This window comes from Siniperca chuatsi, linkage group LG9 (assembly GCF_020085105.1).
Source record: "Siniperca chuatsi isolate FFG_IHB_CAS linkage group LG9, ASM2008510v1, whole genome shotgun sequence".
Classification (NCBI taxonomy): Eukaryota; Metazoa; Chordata; class Actinopteri; order Centrarchiformes; family Sinipercidae; genus Siniperca; species Siniperca chuatsi.
This window is the reverse complement of record NC_058050.1, coordinates 19,489,267-19,502,976: the sequence shown is the minus strand read 5'-3', so window position 1 is coordinate 19,502,976 and position 13,710 is coordinate 19,489,267. Positions and strand designations below refer to the sequence as shown.

Here is a 13,710-nt window from a genome sequence, read left to right as displayed (position 1 = left end):
CAGGGGGAGATAGTCCTTGTTCACCAACAAAAGGCTGTGGTATTATGGGGGGCCACAGCCTGCGACAGAATGCTAAATTGTTTTAGGGTCAACAACTTATTGTCTTTGCATGAGCCACAATTTACATATCCACTAAGTAGGTTTCAGCACTCAGTCCTCAGATGAAAATAGCAGAACCTCCTCCAGCCTTTGAAAGAGTTATAGCCTTTCAAAGGTTGCTGGAAATAGTTTTGATGAGTTTTTTTCCCTGGTTTCTTTCTTTAAAAAATAGCAAAACAACTCTTTTTTTTAAAGTATAGCAATAAGTAAATGGATTTGTGATATAATGTATGGTAATTATTAATTTGAATTACCTTATCACTATAACCATTATAGTGCAATTACCATAATATAAACATTGTTTACTGTGTCTAGCAATGGCAATAGTGTTTTAAAAACCAGATAAAATTATGTATTTACCTCTGTAATCCCAAAGAGCATTTAGCTCTATATTTACATTTGATTCATTTATCTGCTCTTCTTTTTTTCTTTCTTCATGGTCTTTATTTTCTTTCCCTCCCCTGCATAGTGGCCCAGGGCATGCGGGGAAGAAATGGCTGGAAGTGACAGCCTAATTATCAGCTCCAACTCCGCTCATTACCCATTAGACAATCCACTGTACATCCACTTACTAAATGAATAATTTTGTATATATTATGGAAACACAATATTATGGCCTGCAGCTAACGCCTTTGCGCTAACCTCACGCTGTTTCAGTACAAAAGAAATAAATGGGACACCGAGAGGTTATTTAATTTTAGCCCCAAAAGCCAGCTCATGAGAGGATGTCATGTGCAAATGGAGTGCGGAGGGAGGGAGGGGAATATGAAATTTACACACCTGCCTTTTACCGCCGCAATATTAGAATCATTATTGCCAGAGCACGTGTTGTAGCATAAGATAAATTGACAAGAGTCAGTTCGGGCTTCACGTGGCTTAATATTATTCTAATTTCGACCGATCGATATCTAATGATCACGTCATGGAACACTCTTTATCTCTAGGCCTACACGTTATAATATTTTATACCCATTGAGTTAGTGCTACAAGAGAGGAGAGAAAAGAAAACAATAAAGGTGACTGTTAAGTTAATATTGACACAGACATATTAAACATCCTTCTTGGACTATTACAGTACACTCATTGTGAATTTTCTTTTCGCTCTGTTCATCGTTCCTGAACCGAGAGAGAAGCCTGTTTTGCTATTTGCATATTATGATGTAGGCTATGTGTGTTGTGAGGAAAGTTGTGCTAATGTAACTTTAAAAGCGGAATGACCCCCGCTCCGGTCAACGAAACCTTCAGCGACCTTTGTTAATTTTTCCTCCGCTGCGTGACTGTTTAGCGAATGGCCATTTAAGTGACACAGATTTATGCGCATAGACGCCCCCCACACAGATATGGTCTAGTCAACGTTTACCAAGCATAAAAAAAGGAAAATACATCACGTTTGCCCTTTTGCACTTTTCTGTAATGTTTTAAACGCAAATATTTGTAATGACTTAATTTGGAGGCTATGCAGGCTTTTCAGGAGGTAATAATATTGCAACTCCAAACAGCAAATGATATATTGCAGAATACTATTTGTCCCCTAACGAAAAATAACCAGATTTTTCTTATAATATTTTATGTGAACTTAGTGTCATAATATTCCCATAAATAAAGTGATTTCTAGTTTTGCTATTTGTATTCCTCTAGAATGCGTGATAGCATCCTGCAGTTAAATCAAAGTGTACAGCATACTGCACTGTGTGTGATAGTACAAGTATTTTGATGTGATTTATAGATCTTTGGAGGATGAAAGCTGCTTCAAGCTTAAGCAATATATTACTCTCCTATAGAGGTCGCTGTGCTATTGCAAAACAGATGTGCATAAGTCACTCCACAGGTTTAGGCCACTCAAATAATTCACCCTCTGGAACAGCTCACCTCGCAGCTTACTGTCACTTACAAAGGTGCTCTAACTCAAACAACGAACGTTTTCTCCGATTATACTGAAGCTATTTTAGGACAGACTTCAAAAAAATAAAATAAAAATAAAAAAATAAAATCATGTATGGGGTTGTTTTTAACCAGACAATAACATGACCAAAGGTAGGTAAAGCTAAAGAAAACTGTCACATTTTACAGAAGATCGTTAAGAATGTTACTTTTACTTCTCCTATAATATTCGTGGGTACTAGGCTCCTGTAAACCAAAAGAGAAAAACACAATGCTTAAATCATCTCCCATCACAGCTAATTATTGCACTTTCCCCTTATTATGTTTAAACCCCATTACGCTGTTGTGGTAAATCAATATTTGCTTTTGGTCTCCGATTGAGAAGCAAAGAAGCTGCTTTTATAGGCTAATGATCACTATCAGCCTCGGAACAGACAGGACCCCCAAATACTGACCCTGCTCCACAAGGCCCATAATGTCAGCCTCTTCCTCCCCCCAGAACTAAAATATTAATAATTTATCTTCGAATCGACTTCTCTCTCTGACAGATTAGATTTTAACCATTTGATTTTGTTTGGGCTGGGCGTTCCCATATTATTACTTAATGACCTTCCCAGCTGCTCCTGTCCATTTTATGTCACCAGCAACCATCTGGACACTTATTAGCACCTCAATGCATCCACGCTGCTTTCCTCCCAAACTTGAATAATATTAAGCCTGGTTGCAGACTGCCAATATATTTTTTTTTCTCCCATCCCCACCCTTCTTGAAATAAAATTGGTAGTAGGCCTACGTTTTCTTTCCAAATAATGGTATTTGTAATTATAATAATAATTTTATTATCATTGTTATAATTAATAATAATAGTAATAATAGTAATAATAATAATAATAATAATAATAATAATAATAACAACAACAACAACATTAAATTCATGTAGAGAAGAAATATAGGCTGATGATACTCTTGGGTTTTCTCTATAATTTCATTTAGTTTATTAGGCAAAATATACGATCTGGACAAATTCCTTCAACGCTTCCTATTTACAAATTTAAATCACTTGGTATTTACATTAAAGAAAGGACACCAAAAACACAAGATAGAGACAAAAATAATAATAATAATAATAATAAAGTAAAAAGCCTACCAAAATGTCCCAGCCTGCCTGGGCAAAGTGGGGAGAGAGAGTAACATTATAGGCGCGATTATAGGCTACACAACAATAGAGGAAGTAATCCATCCATCCACAGGATATTACCAAATTACGCCATTTGTTCTGTACCGACTGAATGCTACGTTGCATCATTATTTCTCATTGTCCTTTTTAGGAAGTGTAAAGTCTTTTTTCTATTTTTCTTTTCTTTTTTTCAAGCACGAAAAAAAATGTCTTGATCAAGCCGAGGAGAGAGCTGTGAGGACCCGTTGCGTGGCGTCTTGTGGACTCCTGGCGCTGGAAGGCAGAGAGGATCTGGATAAAGAATAATACAGAAAGGTAGATAAATACCCCCGCCGTGTTTGGACAGCGGGTTTCAATATGCATCTCAAGTGTCTGGCTCAACAGTTTTGATTTGAAACAGACTGCAGTCCCCCTCTCCAATCCCTCACTTTCTTTGATATTATTATTATGATTTATTATGATATTATTATTATTATTATTATTATTATTATTATTATTATCATTGTTAATAATACTATTTTTATCATTATTATTTTACAACGCGAAACTTTTAGCGTGTAGAAAAAGAAAATCCTCTTTATGCAGCCATTATTAAAATTTATAATTCACGTATATGCTTGTTATTTCTATATGAATTTTGCATAGAGAGAGGGGGGATTTTGCAATACTTGAAACAGAGGTAAACTTTTTTCCCCTTTCGGTAAGAGCGCTCCCCTGGGCTCCGGGTCTCCCAGGGGTCTTTAGGGAAAGCACACAGCCCAGACAGAGCCCGTTTTACTCGGTGACTTGATAAGTAGCCACACTCTCCCCAGAGGCGAGGAATTAAAGGGGGTGTGGGATGGGAGTCAAGACCCCTGTCAACCGCAAAGCAAACTGTGTTTTATTTATCTTTGTTTATTTTATTTTGTAGTGTTATTAATGTTGTTTTATTTAGAAAAAAAATCTAATAAAAAAGAAGTGCCAGACACAATCTGTAGGTTTATGTACTGGAATCCGTTGAAGAGTTAGACGAGTGTTTGCATCCGCTAGAATCTTTTTTATTTGTTGAATAATTACTAGTTATAATTTCATCAAGATCCCGGGCCTTCCCTAACGTTCATGTTCATGCTTAATTTGAGTTATTTGAATTACTGCTGTAGATATATTGCTGACAAAATGTCTAAATCAGTTCATATTTTTGATTAATGCAACAATCGCATTCAACATTTAGAATTTCATATTAGGCTGGGGCTGCTAATTTTCTTAAGGCAACGTGTTTGCAACAGTCAGCAAAAGTAAAAACTTGTCTCACCTGTCATGGATGGGTCGAAAGGAAGACTTCAGGATCTGTGTTGGAGGTGAATCAGACCTTACATCGTTTTCATGGTCTAAAAAGGAAATAAGCAAAAACACCTATCAGCACTGGCATGCTGGATAAATCATAGGCCAATGTTCATTTGAAATTTGTGAACATGTCTAACTAAAAGTGAACCCAGTGTTGTTGTGTATCCACTAGGCCTGTGTGAACATACTGCTCGTGCGTGCATGCTTGTGCACAGTGCTTTGTTATAATTATATATAAAAAGAAGCAGGCATAAGATGCACCATTAATACACCAACACAACACACATAGCTTCTGTTCAGTATAAAATGCTTTGCGCTTGCATGTGACATTTGTGCGCGTGCGCGCGTTGAGACTCTTATCCTACCTATGTGCTTGGGACTGTGGGTCTCTGGTGGGGCCTTGCTGTCATTGCTGAGTGCTGCTGCAGCTGCTACCGGCGACACCACCACTGATGTTGGCTGCTGCTGCTGCTGCTGGGCCGGCAAGTGGTGGTTGTGGTGGTGGTGATGGTGCTGGTTTACTCCCAGAAACGACCTCACATTCAGCAGGGAGTTCTGGCCCAGGAAAGCCCCGTTTGTCCAGTTGTGGAATTTTCCAATCTGGCAAGTGTACAGTCCATGACTGGGGAGGAAGGCCGGGTGGGTCTGGATCTGGTGGTGGGGCGCTGATGAGTGAGTGGTGGCCACTGGGGCACAAGGGGAAGAGGGTTTCTGAGATGAACTATCGGGACTAGTAGCGGTCTCTGCTAAAGACCATATTTTAGGCTTATTGTTAGACGGGAGAGGAAAGCTCCCGGGTCTATCCGGGGACAAAACTCTTGTGTTGTTGTTGCCGTCCGAGTTCTCCTTACTCCCTGGGTGAACTGAAATTGTGCTCTTAGATTTGTCAAAGGCCTCATGGGCCTGTAGGGCGAAGGCCCGTCTTCTCTCCAAGCTGTCCAATTCTCCACCCGCACCGACACCGCCCCTGTGGTCCCTGCTCCCTTCCGTAGATTTATCGTCATCATCCTCGTTGCTTTGATCCCCGTCGTTGTCGTCGATTTTGTCTATATCTATGCTCTCCAAATCAATCTCCTCCTCGTCTTCGTTTTTCTCCGCCTCGTCTCCACTGCCGAACAAGTTAACGTCCTCCCCGTCCTCTTTGCTCCTGCTTCCCCAGGTCACCTTGTTCTCCTTCTTGAGCCTCCTCCTGGCGTTGGCGAACCAGGTGGAGACCTGCGTCAGCGTCATTTTGGTGATGATGGCCAGCATGATCTTCTCCCCCTTGGTCGGGTACGGGTTCTTCCTGTGCTCATTGAGCCAGGCTTTCAGGGTGCTGGTGCTCTCCCGAGTGGCGTTCTTGGGCCTGGCCGGGTCCCCGTACTGAAACTGGCCGTATGGATAGAAGGCCGGAGATGTGTGTGCTGCGAAGCTGGCAGGATGGACGCCAGGACTCTCCTTCAGCTCATACTGGGATCCCTTGAAAATAAAAGATAATGTTTTTTTATAACAGCAGGACGTTTAATGTGCATAATTTGTTTGATACACTGGATTGTAAAATACATGCTTTAATAATCTTTTTTTTTTTTAATGTAGCTCATGCATTTTGGCCATGGTAGATATCTGCAATTCAAACAAGTGAAAACGGCCTCTATTAAAAAAAAAAAAAAAAAAAAAAAAAAAAAATCCAAGAGTTGCAGTTGCACCTGACGGAGTTTTCCACAAATAAGCTCCTCAACTTGCAAAATACCACATGCTAGCACCACCTGCGCCTTGCACAACCACTCACCCAAAGGCAGAGACCTTTTATTAGCAAACACTTTTTATACACGACAATCCAATAACGGAACAAATTAAGTCAACGGGACGAGAGAAAGTTCGCTGCATCATTGTGAACGCACAGATGGCATGCAAATTGCCAGCTTTCATGCGTACCTGCCAAACTCCCCTCCACACTCCTCAAGTATGTCAAAGCAGTTTGAAGGCCTAAGTTAAGTTTCCCCAGCGTGCCACACTCGCACTTTTGCGCCGAATTGAATCCCCTGCCTCTTTTATATTTGCTTTGGACACATCACTTAAACATATCGATCAATCCAGGCAACGCATATGCTTGGCTTTTGGATAATAACCCTTGTTTTTGACGCTTTAGCGCATTAGTCACTGCCTATGGGCCAGATGCACACATTAGCCAACACGTTAACACGCTGCAAGTTAATTATTATCACCAAGTGTATTTTAGGCCGATGAATGTCTGACCATTTTTCATCTAGACACAGTAAAAATCCACGTGGCATTCAATCATGACATAAAGATACTGTAGACGAAACAGCGCCTGCACGATTAAAAGTTAATCATATTTATAGACTAAGCTTTTGTTCTATGGTAGATTATTTAACGACCTGAGAAAAATACTCTGGCGACGGTAAGAGACGAGTAACTTTTTCTTTACATTGGTGCATGCCAAAATGCAGATCTATTGCATAGGTTTCTTCCGTGAAATGTATTTACAATTTGCAACTCACTATTCCAACAATATGAGATTATAACGGTATGGTTGGTGTGAATTAGACTTTTGTTTGCATGCTATCCTTTATGGGCAAAATAAATCATTTCCAGTCCGATTTTGTTTTGCTTGTAGCCTACCTACAAGTCAAACTTTTCACATTTCTAACTCAGCCAAACAAGGCACTGAACTATCAAAAATCGAGCAAATATGGACTAATATTTAGCGATCGATATTTAAACAACTCAGACATATTATAATGCATTTGCTTTTCTTTATTCTTTTCGTTGAGATTACTCAGCCTGCCATGGTTGTATTTTCAGACAGCTGGGGGAACATCAAGCGTAAATAATCGTCTCTGCAACGCCAACCCGTGAACAGAAACAAAACCCACCATTTATTCTTACCATTTGTGAGAAAAGAGCCAAGTCCGCGCTGGTGTAAGGTAAGAAAGCGCTGTAGTTGTGTGCGTACGGGTTGGCGTACATGCCCAACACCGATGTGACCGCCGCTGCGGTGGCGGACGGACTTCCCCCGATTTCGGTGCTCCCTCCCCGGGACGAAGGCGTAAGCACTCCCGGTCTCTCGCTCCCATATACCGCCTGGGAGGCACTTAAGTACTGCGGGTAGCCTAGCTGGGGGAAAGACATCTCCACCGCCGAATTGTCGCACAGCTGTATCGTCCGACAAACTGTGCGTAAAAAAGTGTGCGAGAGAAGAAAGAAAAAAAAGTAACCCGGAGGAGTGAAGGGAAAGTGTTTAAGCCAAAGTCACAGCTACTACAGACATACAGTGGTAAGCAGTCAAAACAACCCGCTCTTAAATCTCGGCTTCCTCTCTTTTCTCGCGCAAAGTCCGCTGGATGTGATCTGATCAACAATTGCGCTCCGACTGACGCGCCTGGCCCTGAGGTCTCCAGGCTGATCTCTCAGATACAATTTGAAGTTGATGCTTTGATTGGCATCCCCTACTTGAGCCTGCAAGCTCCTCCTCGTTTGGAGCAATGTGGATAATGTGAATATAGAGTGAGCACATTGGCTGGGCCTATCTCTCTCTCTCTCTCTCTCTCTCTCTCTCTCTGACTCTGACTCTCTCTCTCTCTCTCTCTCTCTCTCTCTCTCTCTGACTCTGACTCTCTCTCTCTCTTCCTCCGTGTTTGGACTTATTGTATGTTAAATGTTCAAGCATTAGAGTCCATTCACCGAAGGCTTTGATTGTTGTATGACAACCTGTCTACACGATTTTACAGCTGTCCGACACAGGGGGAAGTAAACCCGTCAGAAGAAGGAACTTACTTTGAATAGATTTAAATTGTAATTAAAGGGGGAAAATGCCTCTCCGCAGAGGAATTAGTATTTGGTATCACGGGCTGCTGGTGCGTTTATTTAATTCATAGTGACTAATTTACTTTGAAAGTGTCTTCCTCCAAGTTGGATTTATTCTTTGTAGTGTTCTTCATCTAGGGCTAATGTTTTCAAAGCTTATGTAGGCTACTTGTTAAATCGACATAATAGTTTAATTGTGTTTATTAGGATGAGGCATTCTAAAAGAGAGGTTTTAATAAAATTACCAAATAAATAAATAAAATATTGTATTTCAGCCATGTAACTGCGATATGCATTCAAATAATTTCAAGACGTTTTTCCTCCAAAAGTCAAAGCATTTAAGTAAAACCTTGCAAATCTCTCCATATCATTTATTAATTATGTATGCTTTTATTGACTTCTGTTTTGGTTTCCTTTGATTTCTTCATTAAGGTTTAATCAGCCAAATTCTTCCTCTGTTTTTCTCACCCTCTTTCCATCTGCACGCGCGCGCGCACGTGTGTGCATGTGTGTGTGTGGACTTTAACCAGATTGCTGTTGTCCTTTGTAACAACAGAGCCACTTCACGTTTCCTTGTTTTGAGTGAAAAGGACTGAAGAAAAGCCAGGGACAACTCAAACACCGAGACACCAGTCTGCATATCCCTGTACCCGCCACAAAATATTACCCATTTACATTTTTGAGTCCCTAATTTAATTTAAGTGGCGTGCCTTCACTTTAAACACATTAACTCAAAAAAGTGAGGATGAAGAGTAGTTCATTCGTCATAGTTCAGAAACCTGCTGTAACTGGGACTTTTGCACACAGCTAATTACCTTTTTACAATTTTATATTTTCTTTTCTCTTATAAAATAGGCTTTCGAAAAAAATATAATTCCACAGGACTTGAATTGAAAAAAAAATCTGATGCTGTAGCTTTTGGTCACCTCCTCTTGAACCGCTTATCCATTTTCCAGCTCAGAAAAAGAGAAGGGTCGGACTCTAACCTCTCCTTTCCTTAGCTGTCCACTCCTGACACAGCCATGTGGCTCACGAGAGGGGGGGTGTCATGTTTTAACAGTTCTATTTTTATTTGATTTGATTCTTATATCACCCACCTCCCGAGTCAACGGGGGTATTCTGTAGATCTAGATTTAATGCCTTAACGACTGAAGCCCAAGAAGTCAGTAGATTTTGATCTGCACCAGATGGCTCCGAGTGGATATTGCCGAGCGCCGAGGATCTGTTAAAAATATCTGAGGGGCACTGATGGTAATCTGGGTAACACATCAGAAAGGAGGGGAGGAATGGCAATTGTGATAACCCGCTGGAAATGTGTGCAGGGGGCTAAATATGATGGTTGTGGTGGGTTGGTGGAGGGGGGCTGGGAGTAAGGAGACAGAAAATATCTCTAAATAGAAATGAAAGATACATTAGAGAAAAAGAACAATACCTAAATGGACTTGATGGCCAATATTAAAATGTTTGTAAGGGGTTGATTTAATAATAATAATAATAATAATAATAATAATAATAATAATAATAATAATAATAATAATAATAATAATACATTTAAAACAAATAAATGATAAAATTTATTAAATTATATGTTTTTTCTTTGTATTTAACATTTATTTTCTATTTTAGATAGAAATTAAGATAGAAATTTGACTCCTGGTAAACAATGACACGTGTTGAGGGCAATAAACCACCACCGTTAACTGATTTATTGAGTCTTGTTAAACTCTCATTACCACCACAAGCTCTTCAGCTTCAACCCAGAGAGAGAGAGAGAGAGAGAGAGAGAGAGAGAGCGCTCACAGAAAACTTTGTTCCGGATCCTCGCGCCGTCCATCCCCTTTTTAAACTCGTCCACAACACATTAACTTCTAATGTATTTTCCTCTAAACAGATGGGCTTTTCACCATCTGTATCGTCGCTGTATGACGCGCACGAGCGTCAGCGCACACGCATATACGTCATAACAACGATTTTTGAATACTTTCTCCATTGTTGAAAAAAAAGAAAATCCTCGGGCTCCTCATATTAGTTTAATCATGTAAATCTACAGGAGGCTCTTCATAAGCTGTTATGCCTTAATGGCTTCATTCTACTAAGTCACTCAGGTAGTGGATCAGTTCTTTTTATTTAACATCCTGTGTTCCACATTTTAAATTTCCTGTCACCAATTTCATCTTTACATTTTTATTTTCTTGATACGTGCCTTCTGCAAAAAAAAAAAAAATACAGCCACGTGTTATCATTGTTTCTGTTATTGATGTGTGCATTGATGTAAACTGGCTTGTATGCTTAGCACACACACTGTCACCTACAGCATCTATAAGAAAGAGATCAAAGGATAGTGAAGCCCCCCCATAGAGTTTTAAACTATAATGCTATTAAAAGGATCAGAAATATTCTCAGTTACTCTGTTGGAGGACACTCATTACTCATGTCCAAGGCAGAAATAAAACTGAGTGGTTTATTAAATACTATACTATTCTATTCAGTGAAAGTTAGCACCATTTTAAAAGTTGACTATATACAAACAGATATGGCAGCAGGGCTTTACAAACCATATCTAAGATTGTTTTATTATAGTTGTTTTTTATTCTCAAGAAGATGCATGTATGACAGCCATGAATATGTAAACAAACACAAATGTCCTGTTTTGTAGCAAATGACGACACTATTATCTTTGTTTTATCATATCCTTTTTTTTTAAAGTTATATTTTTGATTTCAAAGTCACACTTTAAAAAAAAGCCTGTTGTAGTTTAACAAGCACATTTATTTCACTAAGATGTTAGTATGGGGTCATGACAATTTAGCCTTATTCAGTTTAATTAAAATCTATATATGCTTGAACTCGGGCCTCTAGGGATTAGGCCAACACTTAGACCTGAATGACTCCAAAAGAAGTCAATGAGAGTGAACCTGCATTACAATAACATCAGTTATGTTGACAGTTGGCTACCACCGCAGAGGTCAAGGGTGTCTCGGTGAACTAATAACTGTGGTGAAAGATACTCCTTTCCTGCCTCTGGGAGTGCCAAAGTTGAGGAAAGGTTAAGAATCCGCAGAATGTCCCTTTTGTGCTTTTCTCACAGATTATCAAATTAAGTGTTGAAACCAAAACTCCTTTTCCCCTGAAGAGAAGAGATTAGATGGATATCAATTATACCAATGGACCATCAACTGATAGACTTCTTCCCTTTAACATCGCACACAAACATGTACACTCACGCATGGTTCCAACGTGCTCCCTGAACTGCGTCAGAGCAACTAAACTATTTAGCTGTGAGTTAGAGTCAGAGGACCACTGGTGTTACTGTGAGACATTTGATACACAGACAACTGCACCACACCTATAGGTAAGGAAACTAGGAATTTCCTGGATAATAAAAGAGGTCTATTCTGGGTATTAGAAGGTCAAGACGTTATGCACTTGACAGCTAAACAGGGGTGGTGTTCCCCAGTTGTGACGTGACAAAGAGCTTCTGAGCTCAAATTGTTGCTAAATTTAAAGGTGTTTTGCAGCAGTTGGATGTGCAGTATAGTTTCTCCAATACTGTACATGTTTAGCCCTGCAAAAGGTACAGGGTAATAGATCATTTGACTTCAGATGAGTAGTCTTGCCATTTATAATACGAGGGCATTAGTCTGCATGGTCCCATAGATGATATTAAGGCACTGAAGTCTTCAAATAGACATGCATTCAAATACATGTACTTTTCCTTCTTCTATGTAATGTATGTCTCTGTGTTGATTGGCCTTGGAATATGATGCTTAAAATATACCTGTAATTTTGCAATTGTAACCATTATGTATCTTTTATTTTTTGTATATATTTAAAAGGAAAGAGCTTGGACTTTGTTTGCCTAAAGTTAACTAATTCAAGCTGGGATTCAAGACAACCATGTGCATTGCATAATGTTCAAAGGAAGTCCTTGAAGTTTGGAGTAACTGCTACTAAAGTAACATGAGTTTCTAAATGATTGTTTTACAGATTTTGATGAAATAAACATTCATTTTTGTTTTTGTTTAGTAACACTTGTTTCAATCTATATCAGACAAATGGGCAACCCTATACATTATTTTTTATATAGTTTTAATTAGTTTTGCAAATTATGTTTTAATGTTTTAAGAAACATACAAAGCGCAGGACTTTGACATCGGAGACTGGGGTTAGCATCTTAAGTCCCACGTGTTTTGATTTAGGGAACAAAAGCTCTTTGGTTAAAGTTGAAGAAAGATTGTGGTTTCAGTTAAATGTTAATAAAATCAACACATCCTGTCTTGTGCTTCAAGTCACCATTGTCTTTTTATCATTAAATATTATTAATTATTATTAAACTGAGGACATGATCTTTCCCTAACCTTAACCAAGTGCCAGGAGTGCCAAACCGTAACCATAAAAAAGTTTAATCATGCTTTAGTTGCTAGGAGCAGATATTGTAGAACAAAAACAAATAAAGTATGGGGTCAGTGAGCATTTTGCAGATATGTGCAGTATCAACATTTAGTGACTTGGCCGATATTTGTATTGACAACGTGTCCACATTATGTTGATAAAAAAGCAGAATCTGGTATGGATCTGGTATTACATTATTCTCCAAACGTATATTCTGTTACAAATTACTAGTGTATAAATGTTATTTCTAGGAGAAAGGGTTGGAAAAGGTCCAAGTAGGTGCATTTAAGGTAACTCACACTGTAATTCAATAATGAGGGGCTACTGCAGTATGACTATTACCACTACTGTTGCTGAATGCATAATGAATATATAAAAACATAACCAAACACTAAACACAGAGGGTGTCACCTCGTCATGATTAAGTATTATCTCGACTAAATAGCTCATCCAAAACAGTATCACTTGCTACCACATTGAGGCAAAGTTGTAGGGAAAACACAGTACTTCATTACTGTTGACAAGTTTCTTTTAACTCATTCTGGTTTCTAACTGCATACCATACAGAAGACAACAGCCAAGGATCTGACTTTTTTCCTCCCCAAGGGCATACTCAGGGGTGGGTAATGAACGGGTGGGCCCAGATTTTGATGTGGTTAGGGGCCAAGGGGAGAGAAATGTGAGAAGGGGTGTTAATTGTTTTGGCTGTTTGCTGGGGGAAACATATCAACATTAGATCTAATGGAGGTTAAAGACTCTCATTGCCATAGGGGCTGGAGCTAATGAATAGCTATAGCTAGCCAAGGAGAGAGAGACGGAGAGAGATGCAGTGAGAGGGGAGAAAAAGAGGATGTAGCATTTAGTGGCCTTTAAAAGGTTTTAACTGCATTGAGCTGAGTGTTTCATTGCAGTATTGACCTAAGAGGATTAACATTAAGAACTCATGAAAGTATTTTTATATGAAAAGGATTTTTTTTTCAAATGGGACATCTAAAACTGTAAGCACAGCTATTTGCAACTACAGTGACTGA

At 39.2% G+C, this 13,710-nt stretch overlaps 1 protein-coding gene across 1 annotated transcript; it reads right to left on the bottom strand.

The window, feature by feature from the left end:
- Positions 1 to 3,314: 3,314 nt before the first annotated feature.
- irx1a (iroquois homeobox 1a) lies at positions 3,315 to 7,959 on the bottom strand. Its single transcript, XM_044208660.1, has 4 exons — positions 7,370 to 7,959; positions 4,846 to 5,938; positions 4,449 to 4,524; positions 3,315 to 3,448 (listed from the first exon to the last, which is right to left on the bottom strand). The coding sequence occupies exons 1-4, from the start codon at positions 7,610 to 7,612 to the stop codon at positions 3,373 to 3,375; spliced, it is 1,488 nt and encodes a 495-aa protein (XP_044064595.1). The 5' UTR covers positions 7,613 to 7,959; the 3' UTR covers positions 3,315 to 3,372.
- Between the last annotated feature and the right edge of the window lie 5,751 nt (positions 7,960 to 13,710).